The 19,372-nt window shown below is 43.3% G+C and overlaps 1 protein-coding gene across 3 annotated transcripts in view; it reads left to right on the top strand.

Moving 5' to 3' along the window:
• Window positions 1–1,189: 1,189 nt before the first annotated feature.
• The window catches only part of LOC139545788 (E3 ubiquitin-protein ligase TRIM36-like), a 28,580-nt gene continuing 10,397 nt past the window's right edge, over window positions 1,190–19,372 (top strand). Inside the window, exons 1-3 of one of the 3 annotated variants that reach the window (XM_071353958.1) lie at window positions 1,190–1,590; window positions 10,891–11,131; window positions 17,238–17,270. In XM_071353958.1, coding sequence (XP_071210059.1) covers window positions 1,504–1,590; window positions 10,891–11,131; window positions 17,238–17,270 — 361 coding nt within the window. In that variant the 5' untranslated portion in view covers window positions 1,190–1,503. Of the gene's footprint in view, window positions 1,591–3,259; window positions 3,608–10,890; window positions 11,132–17,237; window positions 17,271–19,372 lie in introns of those variants that run through there. The other 2 variants (XM_071353956.1, XM_071353957.1) reach the window with 2 other exon arrangements.

The raw sequence follows: 19,372 nt of genomic DNA, 5'->3' as shown, positions 1-19,372 counted from the left end.
TTATGTTTCAGTTTAAAGTAACAGTAAATTGTCATCAGAGGTTGTGTAGTCTTAGATCTAATCAAGGAGATTGTCCTTGGGGTCTGCAGTTTGCTGGTTTGCCAGTCATCAGTTAGTTAATCCACTCACCACTTTAATCAGCATCTCATGAAATCCAGCATCCCTCCCCTATCTTGATTTTTACTGCAAAGTGAAGGTGTGCCAACAAAATCAGCACGATGACAGAGTATAAAACAGAAGTACTTTATCAGTAGTACAACATTGCCCTGGTCTCAGCTATGCACTCTTAATTAAGACTACAATCCTTATGAAGACTCAGGAAAATGTCATTTTCTTTGCTACAAATAAAAAGTATACAGCATCTGACCTTGCATGTGACATGACATGCCATTTCTAAGCCAAGGACGACTTTACTTAAAAGTTACATAATTGTACGAGTAATGCATTTCTTAAGCCCTTTTAAACCAGTAGTTAAATAATGACTAAATAATTGAATGACTCAATCACACAAGCCAGTGCCGCGTGGGGTCCATTATGTGGCTTTATATGGTGCACTGATAATGGTTGTAAGACATGACATGGGCTTTCAAAGACCTCCGCTTGTTTTTTTTCACCATCCGCCTGAAGCGGCCATCTGGTGACGCCGTCGCGTTGCGTGGAACAAGTGGCATCGCAGCAGTTATGCCCAATTTAATCCTCTCAATCGCTGACCTATTCAATATAATTAACAGGATTATCATAAATCGCTGACCTATTCAATATAATTAACAGGTTTATCATAAACGCTTGTCTTAAATTGTGGTTTTCGTTACAGCATGAAATCATTTATTTGAAGGGATATGCTGGGAAGACCACAATAGGCTTTAGCCTCTAAAGACTATTGTTGCTAAAATTGCTAAACAAATTGAACAAAAGAACGCGTAAACTATTAGGCAAAAAGGCATAGCCTATGTGTTTTCAGATTGTAATGAACTAACGTGTAGGCTAAACAACTCTTTATAGGCCTATCATGCATACATGAAGGCACTGTTGAATGCGTAATCAGGTGACTCCAATTTAATTCCTTAATTTTATCTCAGTAAAATCCATTATATTCCCAAACATCATGCGGTTATTATCTGTAATTTCAAAATAGCCATAGTCTTCATTTGTTGGGTGAAATACAAAGGGCTCAGTTAAAGACATCGCGGATGACGCTGCTGATGTCTAACTGCGCGGGTAAACGCACGCCTGAGATGTACAGTGAGGGCGGGGTTACGCATCAAATATTATTTCTCTTGATAAATCTTGCAGAATGTTCTCCTCAAGCAGCTGGGGAATGAATTGTATGCTATTTAGGCTGCTCGATGTACTGAGGATGAAGATGCAACCATATTTCTCCGAATGTTACCTTCTCTCTTTTGGAAGCCAATCGATTTTTACAGTATTTGTTAGGATATTTATTTGTTATTGACCCATTTTGTTAATTATAATCCCTGCATTTTGTCGACATTATAAATCATTATGTCGGATACTGCGGATACCGAAGAAAATCAGGATATGCTACCGAGTTTGGTCGAGCAGATAGTCCAGCGAATAACAGCCGGAGAGGTAAGTGAACGTCAGATACGATTTATGGAAATGAAACATCTGTAGCCTATTGAAGCCACGCTGACATCTTCAGTATGGTGTCAGCTAGATCAAGGTGTGTAATCTTGGTGGAGAGGAAGGATGCTCAAGGTTTTGTGCCGTCCTTGGAACGGGATCAGGGACATACAGATAACACGTGCATGAAATATTGGCTGCTGTAAAATAAAAATTGTATCTATGCTATCTGAAAGTGTGACTTGAGCAGTTCATGTGGGGTGCAAGATTCACAAATGTGTTTTTTTCTCCATGTAATCTCCATTAAATCCTATATTTTAGTTAATCCCCTTTATAGGCTACAAACAAATGCCCTGATCTCTTATAGTAAGATTATGTAACTCATAAATCAAGATATTGAATTTAAATATATAAATTAGGCTTTGCAGGATATCAAGGGGTTGCATAAAGAATAGAATGCAAAAGCATGCTAAATTGCAGTCATTAGAAATATTGTAGGCTTTTGAACAAGATGAGTAGGGGAATAGACCAGGCCTATGAACATACATTAATAATGACTAGAATTTCTGTAAACAGCCTACTCCTACCCATGTAATATTTGCATTTGGGGAGAACTTTATTTGGATGCACCATCCATGTGCAAACATCTTGTGCAAACATGTTTCACTGCTAAACTGGTAGGGTAAGCTTTAGGCTATTTACACAAATTAGCTTAGGCCTACTGTTCAAGCCACTCATAGTCCATGAAGTGCCATATTAATTATCTAAAAATAATAGTGCTATGACTGAATGCACGATCTACACAGATGTCTCAAGTTTTGAGGAAGTGTGCAATTGGCAATGTCCACCAGAGCTGTTGCCAAAGAACTGAATGTTTATTTCTCTACCATAAGCCGTCTCCAACGTCGTTTTAGAGAATTTGGCAGTATGTCCAACTGGCCTCACGACCACAGACCACGTGTATGGTGCCGTGTGGACAAGCTGTTTGCTGTTTTGAACAGAGTGGGCAGGCATAAGCTACTGACAATGAACACAATTGCGTTTTATCAATGTTAAATTTGAACGCACAGAGATACCGTAATGAGATCTTGATGCCCATTGTCGTGCCATTCATTCACCACCATCACCTCATGTTTCAACATGAGCATGCACGGCCCCATGTCGCAAGGATCTCTACACAATTCATGGAAACTGAAAATGGCCCTACATACTCACCAGACATGTCACCCATTGAGCATGTTTAGAATGCTCTGGATTTACGTATGACAGCGTGTTACAGTTCTAGCCAATATCCAGCAACTTTGCATAGTCATTGAAGAGGAGTAGGACAACATCCCACAGGCCACAACCAACAGCCTGATCAACTCAATGCAAAATTGGCAAATAGTGGTCACACCAGATACTGACTGGTTTTCTGATCCACGCCCCTACCATTTTTAAGGTATCTGTGACCAACAGATGCATATCTGTATTCCCAGTCATGTGAAATCCATAGATTAGGGCCAATTCAATTATTTAAATTGACTGATTTCCTTTATATGAACTGTAACTCAAAAAAATCTTTGATACTGTTGCATGTTGCGTTTTCTATTTTTGTTCAGCATACAAATAATAGACCTAACAGTAACAATTGTGGTAGTGCAACAATATAACGTCTCTCGCTACAAACCTCGAGTTTTGGTCCAGTGAAACCTGATCCTATTGCCCTCCCTGTCTTTTGAATACTCAGGGCTGCGGCATTGTTACTATGGTGATTTCAGTGTCTCCACCCCGCCCCACACGGTTTTGCTGTCCGTCATTGCTTGAAATGCAGCAGCCTTTAGACTGTTGCTGATTCACGACACTCGGTCCCAGCCATAGCGTCTATTCACGGCGTTTAATTCATTGTCGACTCGACAACGCTCTTGATTGCAGTAGTCGGCATCTTCAACATACGTTGGATACGTTTTAACAAGCTAAAAGACGCAAAAAAATATATGAATTCATCATGTCTGCAGTCTCGCGACGTAACTCAATTTTGCCGGTAAGTGACTAGTCTATGTACTAGTTTTAATAATACAAAATTATATGAAATATCCTCGTGGAACGTTAATGATTCATCATTGCCTTTCACATTTCAAATGGCGTGGTCGAAATTATATAGGCTAATTTTACAGTAATAATTAACTGTAAAAAAAGGCAATGGAAGTTTTTGTGCTACCTATTTTTGAGGGAGAGGCTATACCGACACGCCGGTGCACACATTGATGAAGTATGTCGCGCAGCTAAGAGTTGAGTGGAGACGAGTGGATTCGGTTCAGTCAGTCATCCTGATGAGCCCTTCCCATCAAGCTAGTTTGCCATGAGGCTGAGTGTTTCTTTTTGTTAAGCTAAAATATAGGTGTTGACTGTGATAAAGGCACTGGATTATGAGCTGTCTTGTTAAATTAACAAATGAAGTAGGCAGTGGCATTGCACATATAGCCATAGAAGCACAGTGACATACAGTGCACTCGGGAAAGTATTTATGACCCCCTTCCCCTTTTCCACATTTTGTTACGTTAAAGCCTTATTCTAAAATTGCTTTAATATTTTTGTTCTTATCAGTCTACACACAATAACCCATAATGACAAAGTGAAATTAGGTTTTTAGAAATATTTTAGCAAAAAAAAAAAAACTTATTTACATACGTATTCAGACCCTTCGCTATGATACTCGAAGTTGAGCTCAAGTGCATCCTGTTTCCATTGATCATCCTTGAGATGTTTCTACAACTTGATTGGAGTCCACCTGTGGTAAATTCCATTGATTGGACATGATTTGGAAAGGCACACACCTGTCTATATAAGGTCCCACAGTTGACAGTGCATGTCAGAGCAAAAACCAAGCCATGAGGTCGAAGGAATTGTCCATAGAGCTCCGAGACAGGATTGTGTCGGCACACACATCTGGGGAAGGGTACCAAGAACACAGTGTCCTCCATCATTCTTAAATGGAAGAAGTTTGGAACCACCAAGACTCTTCCTAGAGCTGGCCAAACTGAGCAAAATGGGGGAGAAGGGCCATGGTCAGGGAGGTGACCAAGAACCCAATGGTCACTCTGAAAGAGCTACAGAGTTCCTCTGTGGAGATGGGAGAACCTTCCAGAAGGAGCACTCCACCAATCAAGCGTTTATGGTAGAGTGGCCAGACGGAAGCATGGTGGTGGCAGCATCTTGCTATAGGGATGTTTTTCAGTGGCAGAGACTGTGAGACTAGTCGGAATCGAGGGAAAGATGAACGAAGCAAAGCACAGAGAGATCCTTGATGAAAACCTGCTCCAGAGTGCTCAGGACCTCAGACTGGGGTGACTGTTGACCTTCCAACAGGACAACGACCCTAAACACACAGCCAAGACAATGCAGGAGTGGTTTCGTGACAAGTCTCTGAATGTCCTTGAGCGGACATGAACCCGATCGAACATCTCTGGAGAGACCTGAAAATAGCTGTGCAGCGACGCTCCCCATCCAACCTGACAGAAACTCCCCAAATACAGGTGTGCCAAGCTTGTCATACACAAAATGGCATGAGGCTGTAAACGCTGCTAAAGGTGCTTCAAGAAAGTACTGAGTAAAGGGTCTGAATACTTATGTAAATGATATTTAAGTTTTTATTTTTAATACATTTGCAAAAAATTCTAAAAACCTGTTTTTGCTTTGTCGTTATGGGGTATTGTGTGTAGATTGAGGGGCGGGGAAGAATTGAAAACATTTTAGAAAAAGGTTGTTAACGAAATGTGGAAAAAGTCAAAGGGTCTGAATATTTTCCAAAGGCACTGTATGCCTCTGTGGTCATACTTGTGGCTCTTTGGGGGTGTGGCTTTCAGGTAGTTATTTTTGGCCACCCATCCCATGAGTGATGTCATTCCACTTCAACTGAATGTCATTCCAGTGCACCGCTAGCTATGAATTGTATCTGGTGTTTAGGTAAAAAAACAAACATTAAAAAACATTATTAGGTAAATAATGTCCCGTTTGGAACACTGACAAGTAGAGCATTACAATATATATCTATCTATATCTCAGCTAAAAAATAAACGTTCCTTTTTTCAGGACCTTGTCTTTCAAAGATAATTTGTAAAAATCCAAATAACTTCACAGATCTTCATTGTTAAGTGTTTAAACACTGTTTCCCATGCTTGTTCAATGAACCATAAGCAGTTAATGAACATGCACCTGTGGAACAGTCATTAAGACACTAACAGCTTACAGACGGTAGGCAATTAAGGTCACAGTTATGAAAACTTAGGACACTAAAGAGGCCTTTCTACGGACTCTGAAAAACACCAAAAGAAAGATGCCCAGTGTCCCTGCTCATCTGCATGAACGTGCCTTAGGCATGCTTCAATGAGGCATGAGGACTGCAGATGTGGCCTGGACAATAAATTGCAATGTCCGTACTGTGAGACGCCTAAGACAGCGCTACAGGTAGACAGGACGGACAGCTGATCGTCCTCTCAGTGGCAGACCACGTGTAACAACACCTGCACAGGATTGGTACATCCGAACATCACACCTGCGGGACAGGTACAGGATGGCAACAACAACTGCCCGAGTTACACCAGGAATGCACAATCCCTTCATCAGTGCTCAGACTGTCCGCAATAGGCTGAGAGAGGCTGGACTGAGGGCTTGTAGGCCTGTTGTAAGGCTTGTCCTCGCCAGACGTCACCGGCAAAAACGTTGCCTATGTGCACAAACCCACTGTCGCTGGACCAGACAGGACTGGCAAAAAGTGCTCTTCACTGACGAGCCGTGGTTTTGTCTCACCAGGGGTGATGGTCGGATTCGCGTTCATCGTCGAAGGAATGAGCGTTACGCCGAGGCCTGTACTCTGGAGCGGGATTGCTTTGGAGGTGGATGATCTGTCATGGTCTGGGGCGGTGTGTCAAAGCAGCATTGGACTGAGCTTGTTGTCATTGCAGGCAATCTCAACGCTGTGCGTTACAGGGAAGACATCCTCCTCCCTTATGTGGTACCCTTCCTGCAGGCTCATCCTGACATGACCCTCCAGCATGACAATGCCACCAGCCATACTGCTCGTTCTGTGCGTGATTTCCTGCAAGACAGGAATGCCAGTGTTCTGCCATGGTCAGCGAGGAGCCCGGATCTCAATCCCATTGAGCACGTCTGGGACCTGTTGGATCGGAGGGTGAGGGCTAGAGCCATTCCCCCCCAGAAATGTCTGGGAACTTGCAGGTGCCTTGGTGGAAGAGTGGGGTAACATCTCACAGCAAGAACTGGCAAATCTGGTGTAGTCCATGAGGAGGAGATGCACTGCAGTACTTAATGCAGCTGGTGGCCACACCAGATATTGACTGTTACTTTTGATTTTGACCCCCCCTTTGTTCAGGGACACATTATTCAATTTATGTTAGTCACATGTCTGTGGAACTTGTTCAGTTTATGTCTCAGTTGTTGAATCTTGTTATGGTCATACAAATATTTACGCATGTTAAGTTTGCTGAAAATAAACGCAGTTGACAGTGAGAGGGCGTTTCTTTTTTTGCTGAGTTATATATACACTGCTCAAAAAAATAAAGGGAACACTAAAATAACACATCCTAGATCTGAATGAATGAAATATTCTTATTAAATACTTTTTTCTTTACATAGTTGAATGTGCTGACAACAAAATCACACAAAAATGATCAATGGAAATCAAATTTATCAACCCATGGAGGTCTGGATTTGGAGTCACACTCAAAATTAAAGTGGAAAACCACACTACAGGCTGATCCAACTTTGATGTAATGTCCGTAAAACAAGTCAAAATGAGGCTCAGTAGTGTGTGTGGCCTCCACGTGCCTGTATGACCTCCCTACAACGCCTGGGCATGCTCCTGCTGAGGTGGCGGACTAAAGCATCCGCCAACTCCTGGACAGTCTGTGGTGCAACGTGGCGTTGGTGGATGGAGCGAGACATGATGTGCTCAATTGGATTCAGGTCTGGGGAACGGGCGGGCCAGTCCATAGCATCAATGCCTTCCTCTTGCAGGAACTGCTGACACACTCCAGCCACATGAGGTCTAGCATTGTCTTGCATTAGGAGGAACCCAGGGCCAACCGCACCAGCATATGGTCTCATAAGGGGTCTGAGGATCTCATCTCGGTATCTAATGGCAGTCAGGCTACCTCTGGCGAGCACATGGAGGGCTGTGCGGCCCCCCAAAGAAATGCCACCCCACACCATGACTGACCCACCGCCACACCAGTCATGCTGGAGGATGTTGCAGGCAGCAGAACGTTCTCCACGGCGTCTCCAGACTGTCACCTCTGTCACATGTGCTCATGTGCTCAGTGTGAACCTGCTTTCATCTGTGAAGAGCACAGGGCGCCAGTGGCGAATTTGCCAATCTTGGTGTTCTCTGGCAAATGCCAAACGTCCTGCACGGTGCTGGGCTGTAAGCACAACCCCCACCTGTGGACGTCGGGCCCTCATACCACCCTCATGGAGTCTGTTTCTGACCGTTTGAGCAGACACATGCACATTTGTGGCCTGCTGGAGGTCATTTTGCAGGGCTCTGGCAGTGCTCCTCCTTGCACAAAGGCGGAGGTAGCGGTCCTGCTGCTGGGTTGTTGCCCTGACAGCGCTGGACAGGTGGGAGCAGCTGGAGAGAGAACCCGGAGAGACAGCCTGGTGCGGGGGGCTGCCACCGGTGGACTGGTACTTGGAGGTGGCACTGGGTATACCGGACCGTGAAGGAGGACACGTGCTCTTGAGCACCGAGCCTGCCCAACCCTACCAGGTTGAATGGTGCCCGTAGCCCTGCCAGTGCGGCGAGGTGGAATAGCCCGCACTGGGCTATGCTGGCGAACCGGGGACACCATCTGTAAGGCTGGTGCCATGTATGCCCGAGGAGACGCACTGGTGGCCAGATGCGTTGGGCCGGATTCATGACATCAGGCTCGATGCCCAACCTAGCCCTCCCAGTGCGGCAAGGTGGAATAGCCCGCACTGGGCTAAGCACGCGTACTGGGGACACCGTGCGCTTTACCGCATAACACGGTGTCTGACCAGTACGACGCCCTCTCACTCCACGGTAAGCACGGGGAGTTGGCTCAGGTATCCTACCCGGCTTTGCCACACTCCTCGTGTGCCCCCCCCCCCCCCAATACATTTTTGGGTCTGACTCTCGGGCTCCCAACCGCGTCGCCGCGCTGCCTCCTCATACCAGCGCCTCTCTGCCTTCGCTGCCTCCAGCTCCGCCTTGGGACGGCGATATTCCCCTGGCTGAGCCCAGGGTCCTTTGCCGTCCAGGATCTCCTCCCATGTCCATGAATCCTGGGATCTCTGCGGTTGCTGTCGCTGCCCTTTTCCCCGCTGCTTGATCCTGGTAATTTGGTGGGTGGTTCTGTAACGGAACTCTAATTCCTCCTCCTCCTCGGACGAGGAGAGGAGAGAGGGATCGGAAGACCAATTTGCAGCGAGGTAGGATGACATAATGATTTATTTACAAAACTAAACTAAACACACGAAGAACACTTGATAATTACAAAACAACAAACGAACGTAGACTGACCTAAAACATGTGAACTTACATATAAACGAAGAACGCACGAAACAGGTACAGACTACAAACCAACGCTACAGTCCCGTGTGGCACGAACATACCTACAGACACAGGAGACAACCACCCACAAACAGTGAGAACAACCTACCTTAATATGACTCTCAATCAGAGGAAACGTCAAACACCTGCCTCTGATTGAGAGCCATACCAGGCAACCCAAAACCAACATAGAAACAGAAAACATAGACTGCCCACCCAAAACTCACGCCCTGACCAATAAACACATACAAAACAAGAGAAAACAGGTCAGGAACGTGACACCTACGGCCTCCTCCACGTCTCCTGATGTACTGGCCTGTCTCCTGGTAGCGCCTCCATGCTCTGGACACTACGCTAACAGACACAGCAAACCTTGCCACAGCTCAAATTGATGTGCCATCCTGGATGAGCTGCACTACCTGAGCCACTTGTGTGGGTTGTAGACTCCGTCTCATGCTACCACTAGAGTGAAAGCACCGCCAGCATTCAAAAGTGACCAAAACATCAGCCAGGAAGCATAGGAACTGAGAAGTGGTCTGTGGTCACCACCTGCAGAACCACTCCTTTATTGGGGGTGTCTTGCTAATTGCCTATAATTTCCACCTGTTGTCTATTCCATTTGCACAACAGCATGTGAAATTTATTGTCAATCAGTGTTGCTTCCTAAGTGGACAGTTTGATTTCACAGAAGTGTGATTGACTTGGAGTTACATTGTGTTGTTTAAGTGTTCCCTTTTTATTTTTTTGAGCAGTGTATATATCTATATTAAAATGTTTTGCTCATTCCACTTAATTTTTCTTTAGAGTAGGATAACAGCCTACACAATAAATCACTTTTAATATTGGTATTTGGTACCATGTTACCGTGATAGTCTACTGCTCAATGGAGGAGAGTTTGCGCTGCAAGCCGGCTTGCCGCAGTAAAGTGAGGGAAGTAGCTTGATAGTGTAGCCAATATCAGGCCAGGGTGACGGCTACAGCACATTCATTGTCGTGATTTTCACCGAAAATATACAACTAACGTCCACATTTTTATTTAAAAAAAACAATAACTCCAGTTGAAAAGATTTCTGAACATGCTCCCAAGGCCCAACTGCGGCAGACAAGTTCCTAATTCTCTCTGAAGGTCCTAGCCACATCTATAAACTAGATAGCTGGGAAGGGCTCATCAGGATGACCGAACCGAATCCGTTCTTCTCCACTCAACTCTCGCTGCGCATCATACGTCATCATTTTGGGCACCAGGTGTGTCCGTATAGCTTTCCCCTTTTGAGGAATTGCTTGCTCTAACCATTTTTGCCTCAGCTAACCAACAAGCTGATGCATGAACTTCTCTAACTATGTGCATGGCCTACCAGGGTAGAGCTTACATGTAACATTTGTAAATGTTGTCTCAGTATCAAAACTGGCCTCTTTCAAATGAAATGTTCAAAAAGCGTTTACATAAGCCTATGTATGTTACTGTTGACCAGCGTTTCCCAAACTCGGTCCTGGGGACCCAAAGGGGTGCACATGTTGGATTTTTCCTTAGCAATACACAGCCGACTCAAAAAAAAATCTACTCATCAAACCAAAGTGTGTACCCCTTGGGGTCCCCAGGACCGAGTTTGGAAAACGCTGCTGTTGCTAGTCTCGTCCACCAGCCAGATCCATCTCTGTTGAACTGGTATGCGGTAGCAATTAGCCTGGAGATAAGTTTACTGTAGACCTAATATTAATGTTTGTGTCCACACCAGGTCCCTATCAAGAACATTGAGCGTGAACTAATTTGTCCGATCTGCAAGGAGCTGTTTACACACCCACTCATCTTGCCCTGTCAGCACAGCGTTTGTCACAAGTGTGTCCGAGACCTGCTGCTATTGAACCATGAGGATTCTTTCGATGCAGGCTCAGAGTGTTCCCTCCCTGGGAGCCCAGGGCTCCGATCCAGAGTGCACTCGCCAAGCATGGAGAGGCTGGATAGGCTTGCAAGATCAGGTGCGTTTGGGTTTGGCCGTTCATCATCAAGCCTAAATTGTGACAAGTGATGTAAATCTGGCAACATTACATGCAATTTGCAGTAAAGTTTTATGGACCATGCCATACCCAGTTTCATCTGTATTTTCCTAGTTATTCTCTGGGTTGTAGAATGAAAGACGACACCACCGACCCCGCCCTGTTTAAAATCATAATGTTGGCTGTTCATACTATTTCCTTTAATCTCATTAAGTTTTGAGATGGGTCTTAAGTTTCTTGAACAGAGTATAGAAACTTGACAAGCTTATTCAATTCATCACTTTTGTTCTGTCTAGTTCCATGCCCTTAAAGCATGCACTTCACAAAAATGTTAAATGATAGGTGTATTGTGGATATTTTGATTTTTGTAATGCCAAGCAATTTCTTAACGGAATGCCTATCATTTACACCACCTTGATAGGATGACAGGCTTGATTTATGTACACATGTCGGAACAAAGCACGACTATCCCACTAAAGCATTTAAAACGCTTTTTAATTAACTTGTTGGTGGGAGGGGGAGGTTGTCACATTCTTTATTTTGGGGGAAGCTGAGAGGTCAATGTCTAAATCCAAGGTGCAAACAGCATGGAGTGAGACAAGGCAGTCTTTTACTTAATCATGAGCCAGTCCCTGGCCACTCCAAAAACACAGCTGCGGAACCCACAGCCCAACCAATTCACATTTGCCCTAACCTGAATGTGACCATTCTTCATGTCCGCATCTATTAACACAGTGGAAACATTCAATGCTGTTTTAGAAAAAGAGTTAGCGCTGGTAATAAAATAATATATCCTTAGTCATCTTAAGAATCATGTACTTCATTTAAATCCCCTTGGCATTAGTAACCATGGTACTTTTGCAGTGGATTTAGTAAACAATTTTCTTATAAGTACATTGAAGAAATCTTAAAGGACATTGTTAACATACTTTAAAGTAAAAGTCTTAAATCTCTGACAGCATTTCACTAAAGGTTTCACCTCTGCTGAATGGTTGTCAGACCAGTGGTGATCATGGTGACGAAACCTGCCTGCGAGGAATGAATGAGGGATTAAATGAACTGAGCCCAGGGCTATATTTATCAGTCAAGTGCTGTAAAAGCTAATAGGTTTTGTGGAAACTCCTTAATGTTTTATTAGGATTCGGACTAGAGACCTTTTTGTTGTTTTAGAATGTTTAACTCAATGTACAGTACCAGTCAAGTTTGGACACACCTACTAATTCAAGTGTTTTTCTTTATTTTTACTATTATCTACATTGTAGTATAATAGTGAAGACCTCAAAACTATGAAATAACACATATGGAATCATGTAGAAGCAAAAAAGTGTTAAACAAATCAAAATATATTTTATATTTGCGATTCTTCAAAGTAGCCACCCTTTGCCTTGATGACAGCTTTGTACACTCTTGGCATTCTCTCAACCAGCTTCATGAGGAAGTCCACTGGAAATCAAATCAAATTTATTTATATAGCCCTTCGTACATCAGCTGATATCTCAAAGTGCTGTACAGAAACCCAGCCCAAAACCCCAAACAGCAAGCAATGCAGGTGTAGAAGCACGGTGGCTAGGAAAAACTCCCCAGAAAGGCCAAAACCTAGGAAGAAACCTAGAGAGGAACCAGGCTATGACGGGTGTTCAGTCCTCTTCTGGCTGTGCCGGGTGGAGATTATAACAGAACATGGCCAAGATGTTCAAATGTTCATAAATGACCAGCTTGGTCAAATAATAATAATCACAGTAGTTGTCGAGGGTGCAGCACCTCAGGAGTAAATGTCAGTTGGCTTTTCATAGCCGATCATTAAGAGTATCTCTACCGCTCCTGCGGTCTCTAGAGGGTTGAAAACAGCAGGTCTGGGACAGGTAGCACGTCCGGTGAACAGGTCAGGGTTCCATAGCCGCAGGCAGAACAGTTGAAACTGGAGCAGCAGCACGGCCAGGTATACTGGGGACAGCAAGGAGTCATCATGTCAGGTCGTCCTGAGGAAAGCATTTCAATTAACAGGTGTGCCTTGTTCAAAGTAAATTTGTGGAATTTCTTTCCTTCTTAATGCGTTTGAACCAATCAGTTGTGTTGTGACAAGGTAGGGGTGGTATATAGAAGATAGCCTTATTTGGTAAAAGACCAAGTCCATATTGTGGCAAGAACAGCTCAAATAAGCAAAGAGAAACAACAGTCCATCATTACTTTAAGACATGAAGGTCAGTCAATCCAGAAAATGTCAAGCACTTTGAACGTTTCTTCAAGTGCAGTTGCAAAAACTAGGGATGCACGATATATCGGTGAGCATATCGGAATCGGCCGACATTAGCTAAAAATGCCAGCATCGGCCCCATGTCTAGTTTAACTAACGAGTCACCCTCCCGGATCCGGGATCCTCCTCATCAAAAAAAGCTGACTAGCATAGCCTAGCCTAACGGGACAGGGATATCATATAATAAAATTTCATGAAATCACAAGTCCAATACAGCAAATGAAAGATAAACATCTTGTGAATCCAGCCATCATTTCCGATAAAAAAAAAAAATTTTTTTACAGCGAAAACACAATATATATTTCTATTAGCTCACCACAATAGCCAAACACACAACGCCATTTATTCACCGCCAACATAGCTTTCACAAAACCCAGAAATAGAGATAAAATTAATCACTAACCTTTGGACAACTTCATCAGATGACAGTCTTATAACATCAGGTTATACAATACACTTATGTGTATACAAATCCTGATTATACATTGTGAATACGTAGCCACAATGCACCAAAATGTACGGAGATAATTTGGACAGTCACCTAATCTAACCAAAGAACTCATCATAAACTTTACTAAAAAATACATGTTGTACAGCAAATTAAAGATACACTGATTCTTAATGCAACCGCTGTGTTAGATTTTTAAAAATAACTTTAGTACAATATACAGCATGCAATATTGTGAGACAGCGCCCTACAATTCTCCGCCTTGTTGGATTTAACATAAAACACAAAAATACGAAATAACATCATAAATATTCTCTTACTTTTGATGATCTTCCATCAGAATGTTGTGCAAGGAGTCCTAGTTCCAGAATAAATCGTTGTTTGGTTTTAGAATGTCCATTTTCTTCTGTCGAATTAGCAACTTTGGCTAGCCATGTGGAGCTCACGTGTCCAAGAAATCGTTGCGCCTGGAACGGAAAATACCAAAAGTCCCAATAAACGTTGAATAAACTGGTCAAACTCGGTTGAAAAATCCTACTTTATGATGTTTTTCTCATATGTATCCAATAAAATCAGAGCCGGAGCATTTCGTCGTGTATACGTAACGCATTTCAGAAGACAATGTGGAGTTCCCCTGTGCGCCGTTGAAAACTGACAAAAGAGCGGACCTGTCACTCCAAAAGCTCTCATTCGGCCTCACATCAAGCTAGACACCCCATTCAACATTCTACTGCCTGTTGACATCTAGTGGAAGGCGTATGAAGTGCATACAGATCCATAAATATAAGCCAGTTGAATAGAGCCCCATTTTCAGAATTTTCACTTCCTGTCTGGAAGTTTGCTGCCAAATGAGTTCTGTTTTACTCACAGATATAATTCAAACAGTTTTAGAAACTTCAGAGTGTTTTCTATCCAATAATAATATGCATATTGTATGATCTAGAACAGAGTACGAGGCCGTTTAATTTGGGCACAATTTTTTTCCCAAAGTGAAAACAGCGTCCCCTATTAAGACGTTAACGCCGATGTGCAAAACCGATGTCAAAGCTGACGTGCATACTTATATAACGTAAGTAGATGACATGATGACGCCACGAAAAATACAGCGCTACACAGAACAAAAGCAGAAAAATACTAAACATGTTCAAGTCGAGCGGTCATTTGAAAGAGTAAGAAAATTTCAGCGAGACAACTTGAAGGCAAAATCCGTTAATGCCAAGATAATGGAATTCATTGCCCTTCACAATCAACTGTGCTCTGTCGTGGATGATGTTGGTTTTTGCCGACTGATCGAGCCCCGGTACGCAAGCTTTTTCAGATGTTGCCCTACCGGAGTTACACAGTATTGTTGAAACTCACATCCATGAGCTTCACGACTGACATTTGGACCAGCAATGTCAGCCCCATAACTATTATGAGTCTGACAGCACAGTGGGTCGACGAGGATTTCGTACTGAAGAAAACCGTATTGCATGCTCAAAAATGTGCTGGTTCTCATACCGCTGCTGCCATTTCAATGGCATTTGAGAACATGTTTGAAACATGAACACTCCTAGCTCCATTCGAACAACTGACTCAAGAAATAAGCTAATCAACTGCGTCTGCAGCAGACATTATACTCTCTGTCATGTCATTGAAACGGCTGCTCAACAAAACTGCCGACAGACCGTGGGGTTAAGACTTACAAAAGTACACAAGGCTTTGAACAAGCACCACGGTGGCATTCTCTCTGAGCTTCTTTACTGTCGCCACCATGCTTGATGCTAGGTACAAGGACCACTACTTCGACGCAGACAAACAGGGTTCACGTGAAATGTTACATACATAGCTGGACAAGATGTAAAAGGACACAGTGACAGTGCACACCGAGGAAGAGAGGCCAGGGATAAGCAGTGAAGTTTCAGCTCTGTCTGACATGCATGATGAAATCCTGGTTGAGAATGAAACGACTGAACAAATGAACAATGAAACAGCACATGAAGTAAGTGAAATAAATGGCTTTTACTGGTAATGGGGACATACGTAAATGCCAACAAAATAACTTTGGTCAGGTGTGTGTGTAACCTTTTATTTAACTAGGAAAGTCAGTTAAAAGGCTGCTAAAATTTGAAATATTGTTATCGTTTTTTTTGGGGCAAGGGAAATATCGGTATCGGACATAAATGTAATATCGGTGCATCCCTAGCAAAAACCCTCAAGCACTATGATGAAACTGGCTCTCATGAGGACCGCCACAGGAAAGGAAGCCCCAGAGTTACGCTGCAGTTACACTCTACTGCAGAGGATAAGTTCATCAGCAGAAATTGCAGCCCAAATAAATGCTTCAGAGTCCAAGTAACAGACACATCTCAACATCAACTGTTCAAAGGAGACTGCATGAATCAGGCCTTCATGGTCGAATTACCGCAAAGAAACCACTACTGAAGGACACCAATAAGAAATGACTTGCTTGGGCTAAGAATCATGAGCAATGGACATTAGACCGGTGGTAATTTGTCCTTTGGTCTGTTGAGTCCAAATTTGAGATCTTTGGTTCCAACTGCCGTGTCTTTGTGAGACACAGAGTAGGTGAACGGATGATCTCCGTATGTGTAGTTCCCACCATGAGGTGTGGAGGTGCTTTGCTTGTGACACTGTCTGTGATTTATTTAGAATTCAAGGCACACTTAACCAGCATGGCTATCACAGCATTCTGCAGCAATACGCCAGTCCCACTAAGCGCAAACCAGATGGGATATCATTTGTTTTTCAACAGGACAATGACCCAACACACCTCCAGGCTGTGTAAGGGCTATTTGACCAAGAAGGAGAGTGATGGAGTGCTGCATCAAATGACCTTGCCTCCACAATCACTGGACCTCAACCCAATTGAGATGGTTTGGGATGAGTTGGACCGCAGCGTGAAGGAAAAGCAGCCAACAATTGCTCAGCATATGTGGGAACTCCTTCAAGACTGTTGGAAAAGCATTCCAGGAGAAGCTGGTTGAAAGAATGCCAAGCGTGTGCAAAGCTGTCAAGGCAAAGGGTGGCTACTTTGAAGAATCTAAAATATATTTTGATTTGTTTACCACTTTTTTTGGTTACTACATGATTCCATATGTGTTATTCCATAGTTGTAATGTTTTCACTATTATACTACAATGTAGAAAATAATAAAAAGAAAGACTCTTGAATGAGTAGGTGTCAACACTTTTTTGAAATCTGTGAATTCACATATGTTTTCACCAAAACATTTTTAAGAAGGCCATTTATTTTAAGCACCATGTTATTGTGTGTTAGCACTTGTCCACTGTAATTGGATGTGCATCAGTTTTACTCCACTTCTGTTAACATACTGTATATGTTAATTGTTGGTCTCACTTCACTTTTTTGTCCATTGCTTGCAGCCACACTGCAGAGAAGGTCGTTTGGGAAGAGAGGTAGACGCGGGTTCCATTTTTTGAATAGCTGTAGTAGTGAGTACAGTGTCACAAGATCCCCTGTGAACCCCAACTTAACTGTTACACTCCTGTATGTAACCACACAACTGACAATAGGCCCCTGTTGCCTTTTATGTAGCCGATTTGGTAGACGTGGCATTCTAGCTTTTTAAAAAGTCTACTGAGCAAAGTCGCAAATGTATAGTATGTCCCACCAATTTATGTCTGCATTTGGTGTTTTGTTGCATTTTTCGAGCCTGGTGCTTTCGGGCTTTTGTGCTCTGCTTTCAACACGTGCATGTCTTACAAAGTAGGTTGGAGAATGAGTGTGTGAGCCACAGCTCTGGGCGGGATGTGAGTCAGAGAGTGGAGACTAGAGGTTAGCGAAATGTCTCAGGAAGTTACCTAGGAGTTGGGTTTAAAGTGGAATTTCTTAATGCCTGGGCATATGAAGAGGGGTCTCCCCTCCCTGTAGCCTCGGAAATATCCAGTACCTTGTTGGGGCAGCAGGTAGCCTAGTGGTTAGATCGTTGGGCCAGTAAAAATCTGTCGTTCTGCCCCTGAACAAGGCAGTTAACCACTGTTCCTAGGCCATCATTGTAAATAAGAATTTGTTCTTAACTGACTTGCCTAGTTAAATAATAAAGAAATAAAAAATGTACTTTTAGAAGAGGCAGGGGACATATTTCTATCTTACACAATATTATATTTTGTTTAGACATACCGAGATTGTCTAGACTATACTGCCTCAACCTAGTCTCACTGACAGGCTTGCCCCAGAAACCTTTTTTGCTCCACGGTTTAGTTATAGAAAATGCTTTAGAGACGCATGTGTTTGGCTTGCGCGCCATGAGCAATCTCTACAATGATCTCATAATTTGATGGGAGAACACCCTAGAGCACAATGCTTTAGCAGACATGATTATTTATTTTACGTTGAAGTGCTCAGTAGATGTTTTAAAAATGCTATGCCACGATAATTATGCATCTGAACGACTCCTTTTTAAAATGGCACCAGAATTATTTAAGTCAGGATACATAACAGTTGTGTCCCTTTCATAGAGGTCAAGTCTTAAAAGCACCCTAAGGCTTTCAGTCTAAAAGCCATTAATCTTGACAGTTAGATTAAAGGAGTTAAAGGAAGATAAAGGAGTTAAAAACGTGTAAGGAAGATTAACTCCACTCTTTTTAAATGTATGTTCTTACCTTGTACAGTATTTGGTTTATTCACATACTCCTGGCAAGATAGCCTGCATCCCTTTTGCAATGCAGTCCTGGTTATGGCGATTGGGCTGTGTCGCATTGTGATGACTCAAACCATGTTGTGGTTTTTGCCCTGCCAGAATGGCCTTGCGATGACTTGTCAGTTTCTGCCCTGAGCTCTTTCCACTGCAGCAGCAGGCAACGTGCCTCAGCCTGCTACCGTACACCTTGCCGCAGACACACGCTGCTGCAACACCCTCCCTCCCCGACCAGCACACCCACCTAGCCTAAGTACACTGTCGTTTTAATCCCTGACCTCTCCCATTCGCTTCAGGCCAGGACACTTGGCCCCCGCCTCATCAACTTCCATCCCAAGACCGTCCAAAACACCAAGCCTGCTCACTCACTACTACATCAGCACCCTCCGTCTCCCATCGTTACATGCCGTCACACACATCGACAGACATGTTTGTCACACACGCTTGCTTTGTGCCCACCGCAGCATGTCTGTGTGCTGAAATTCAACAAACATCTATTTTTTTTGCTTGCCATTTTTCTTTGTACATTCAATGCACAATGTTCTGCTGCTTGCATCCATCATGTGTGTTTGTGAGAGTGTGTTAGGATATATTGAACTGGACAAATCATTTAAAAAATGAATTTCCTCTGCAGGTAGCCATTTTGCTGGAAATCGATATTACTCTCTCTTACCCTTAAGTTGATTTGAGTTGATATTTTGGTTCTGTTAGTGGGTTTCCCACTTTGCACCTGATTTGTAATACATTTTACGTGAATCTGTTGGTGTCCAGGTCACTGTAAACATGCTCTTCCTATCTCTTGTGTTATCCATCCATGTTGTGTGAGAGACCATGTAGTGTGAGCTGTCCGAGAAGGACCCG

The sequence above is a fragment of the Salvelinus alpinus genome, chromosome 19 (genome assembly GCF_045679555.1).
Source record: "Salvelinus alpinus chromosome 19, SLU_Salpinus.1, whole genome shotgun sequence".
Taxonomy (NCBI): Eukaryota; Metazoa; Chordata; class Actinopteri; order Salmoniformes; family Salmonidae; genus Salvelinus; species Salvelinus alpinus.
This window is presented reverse-complemented; position numbering and strand designations above follow the sequence as displayed.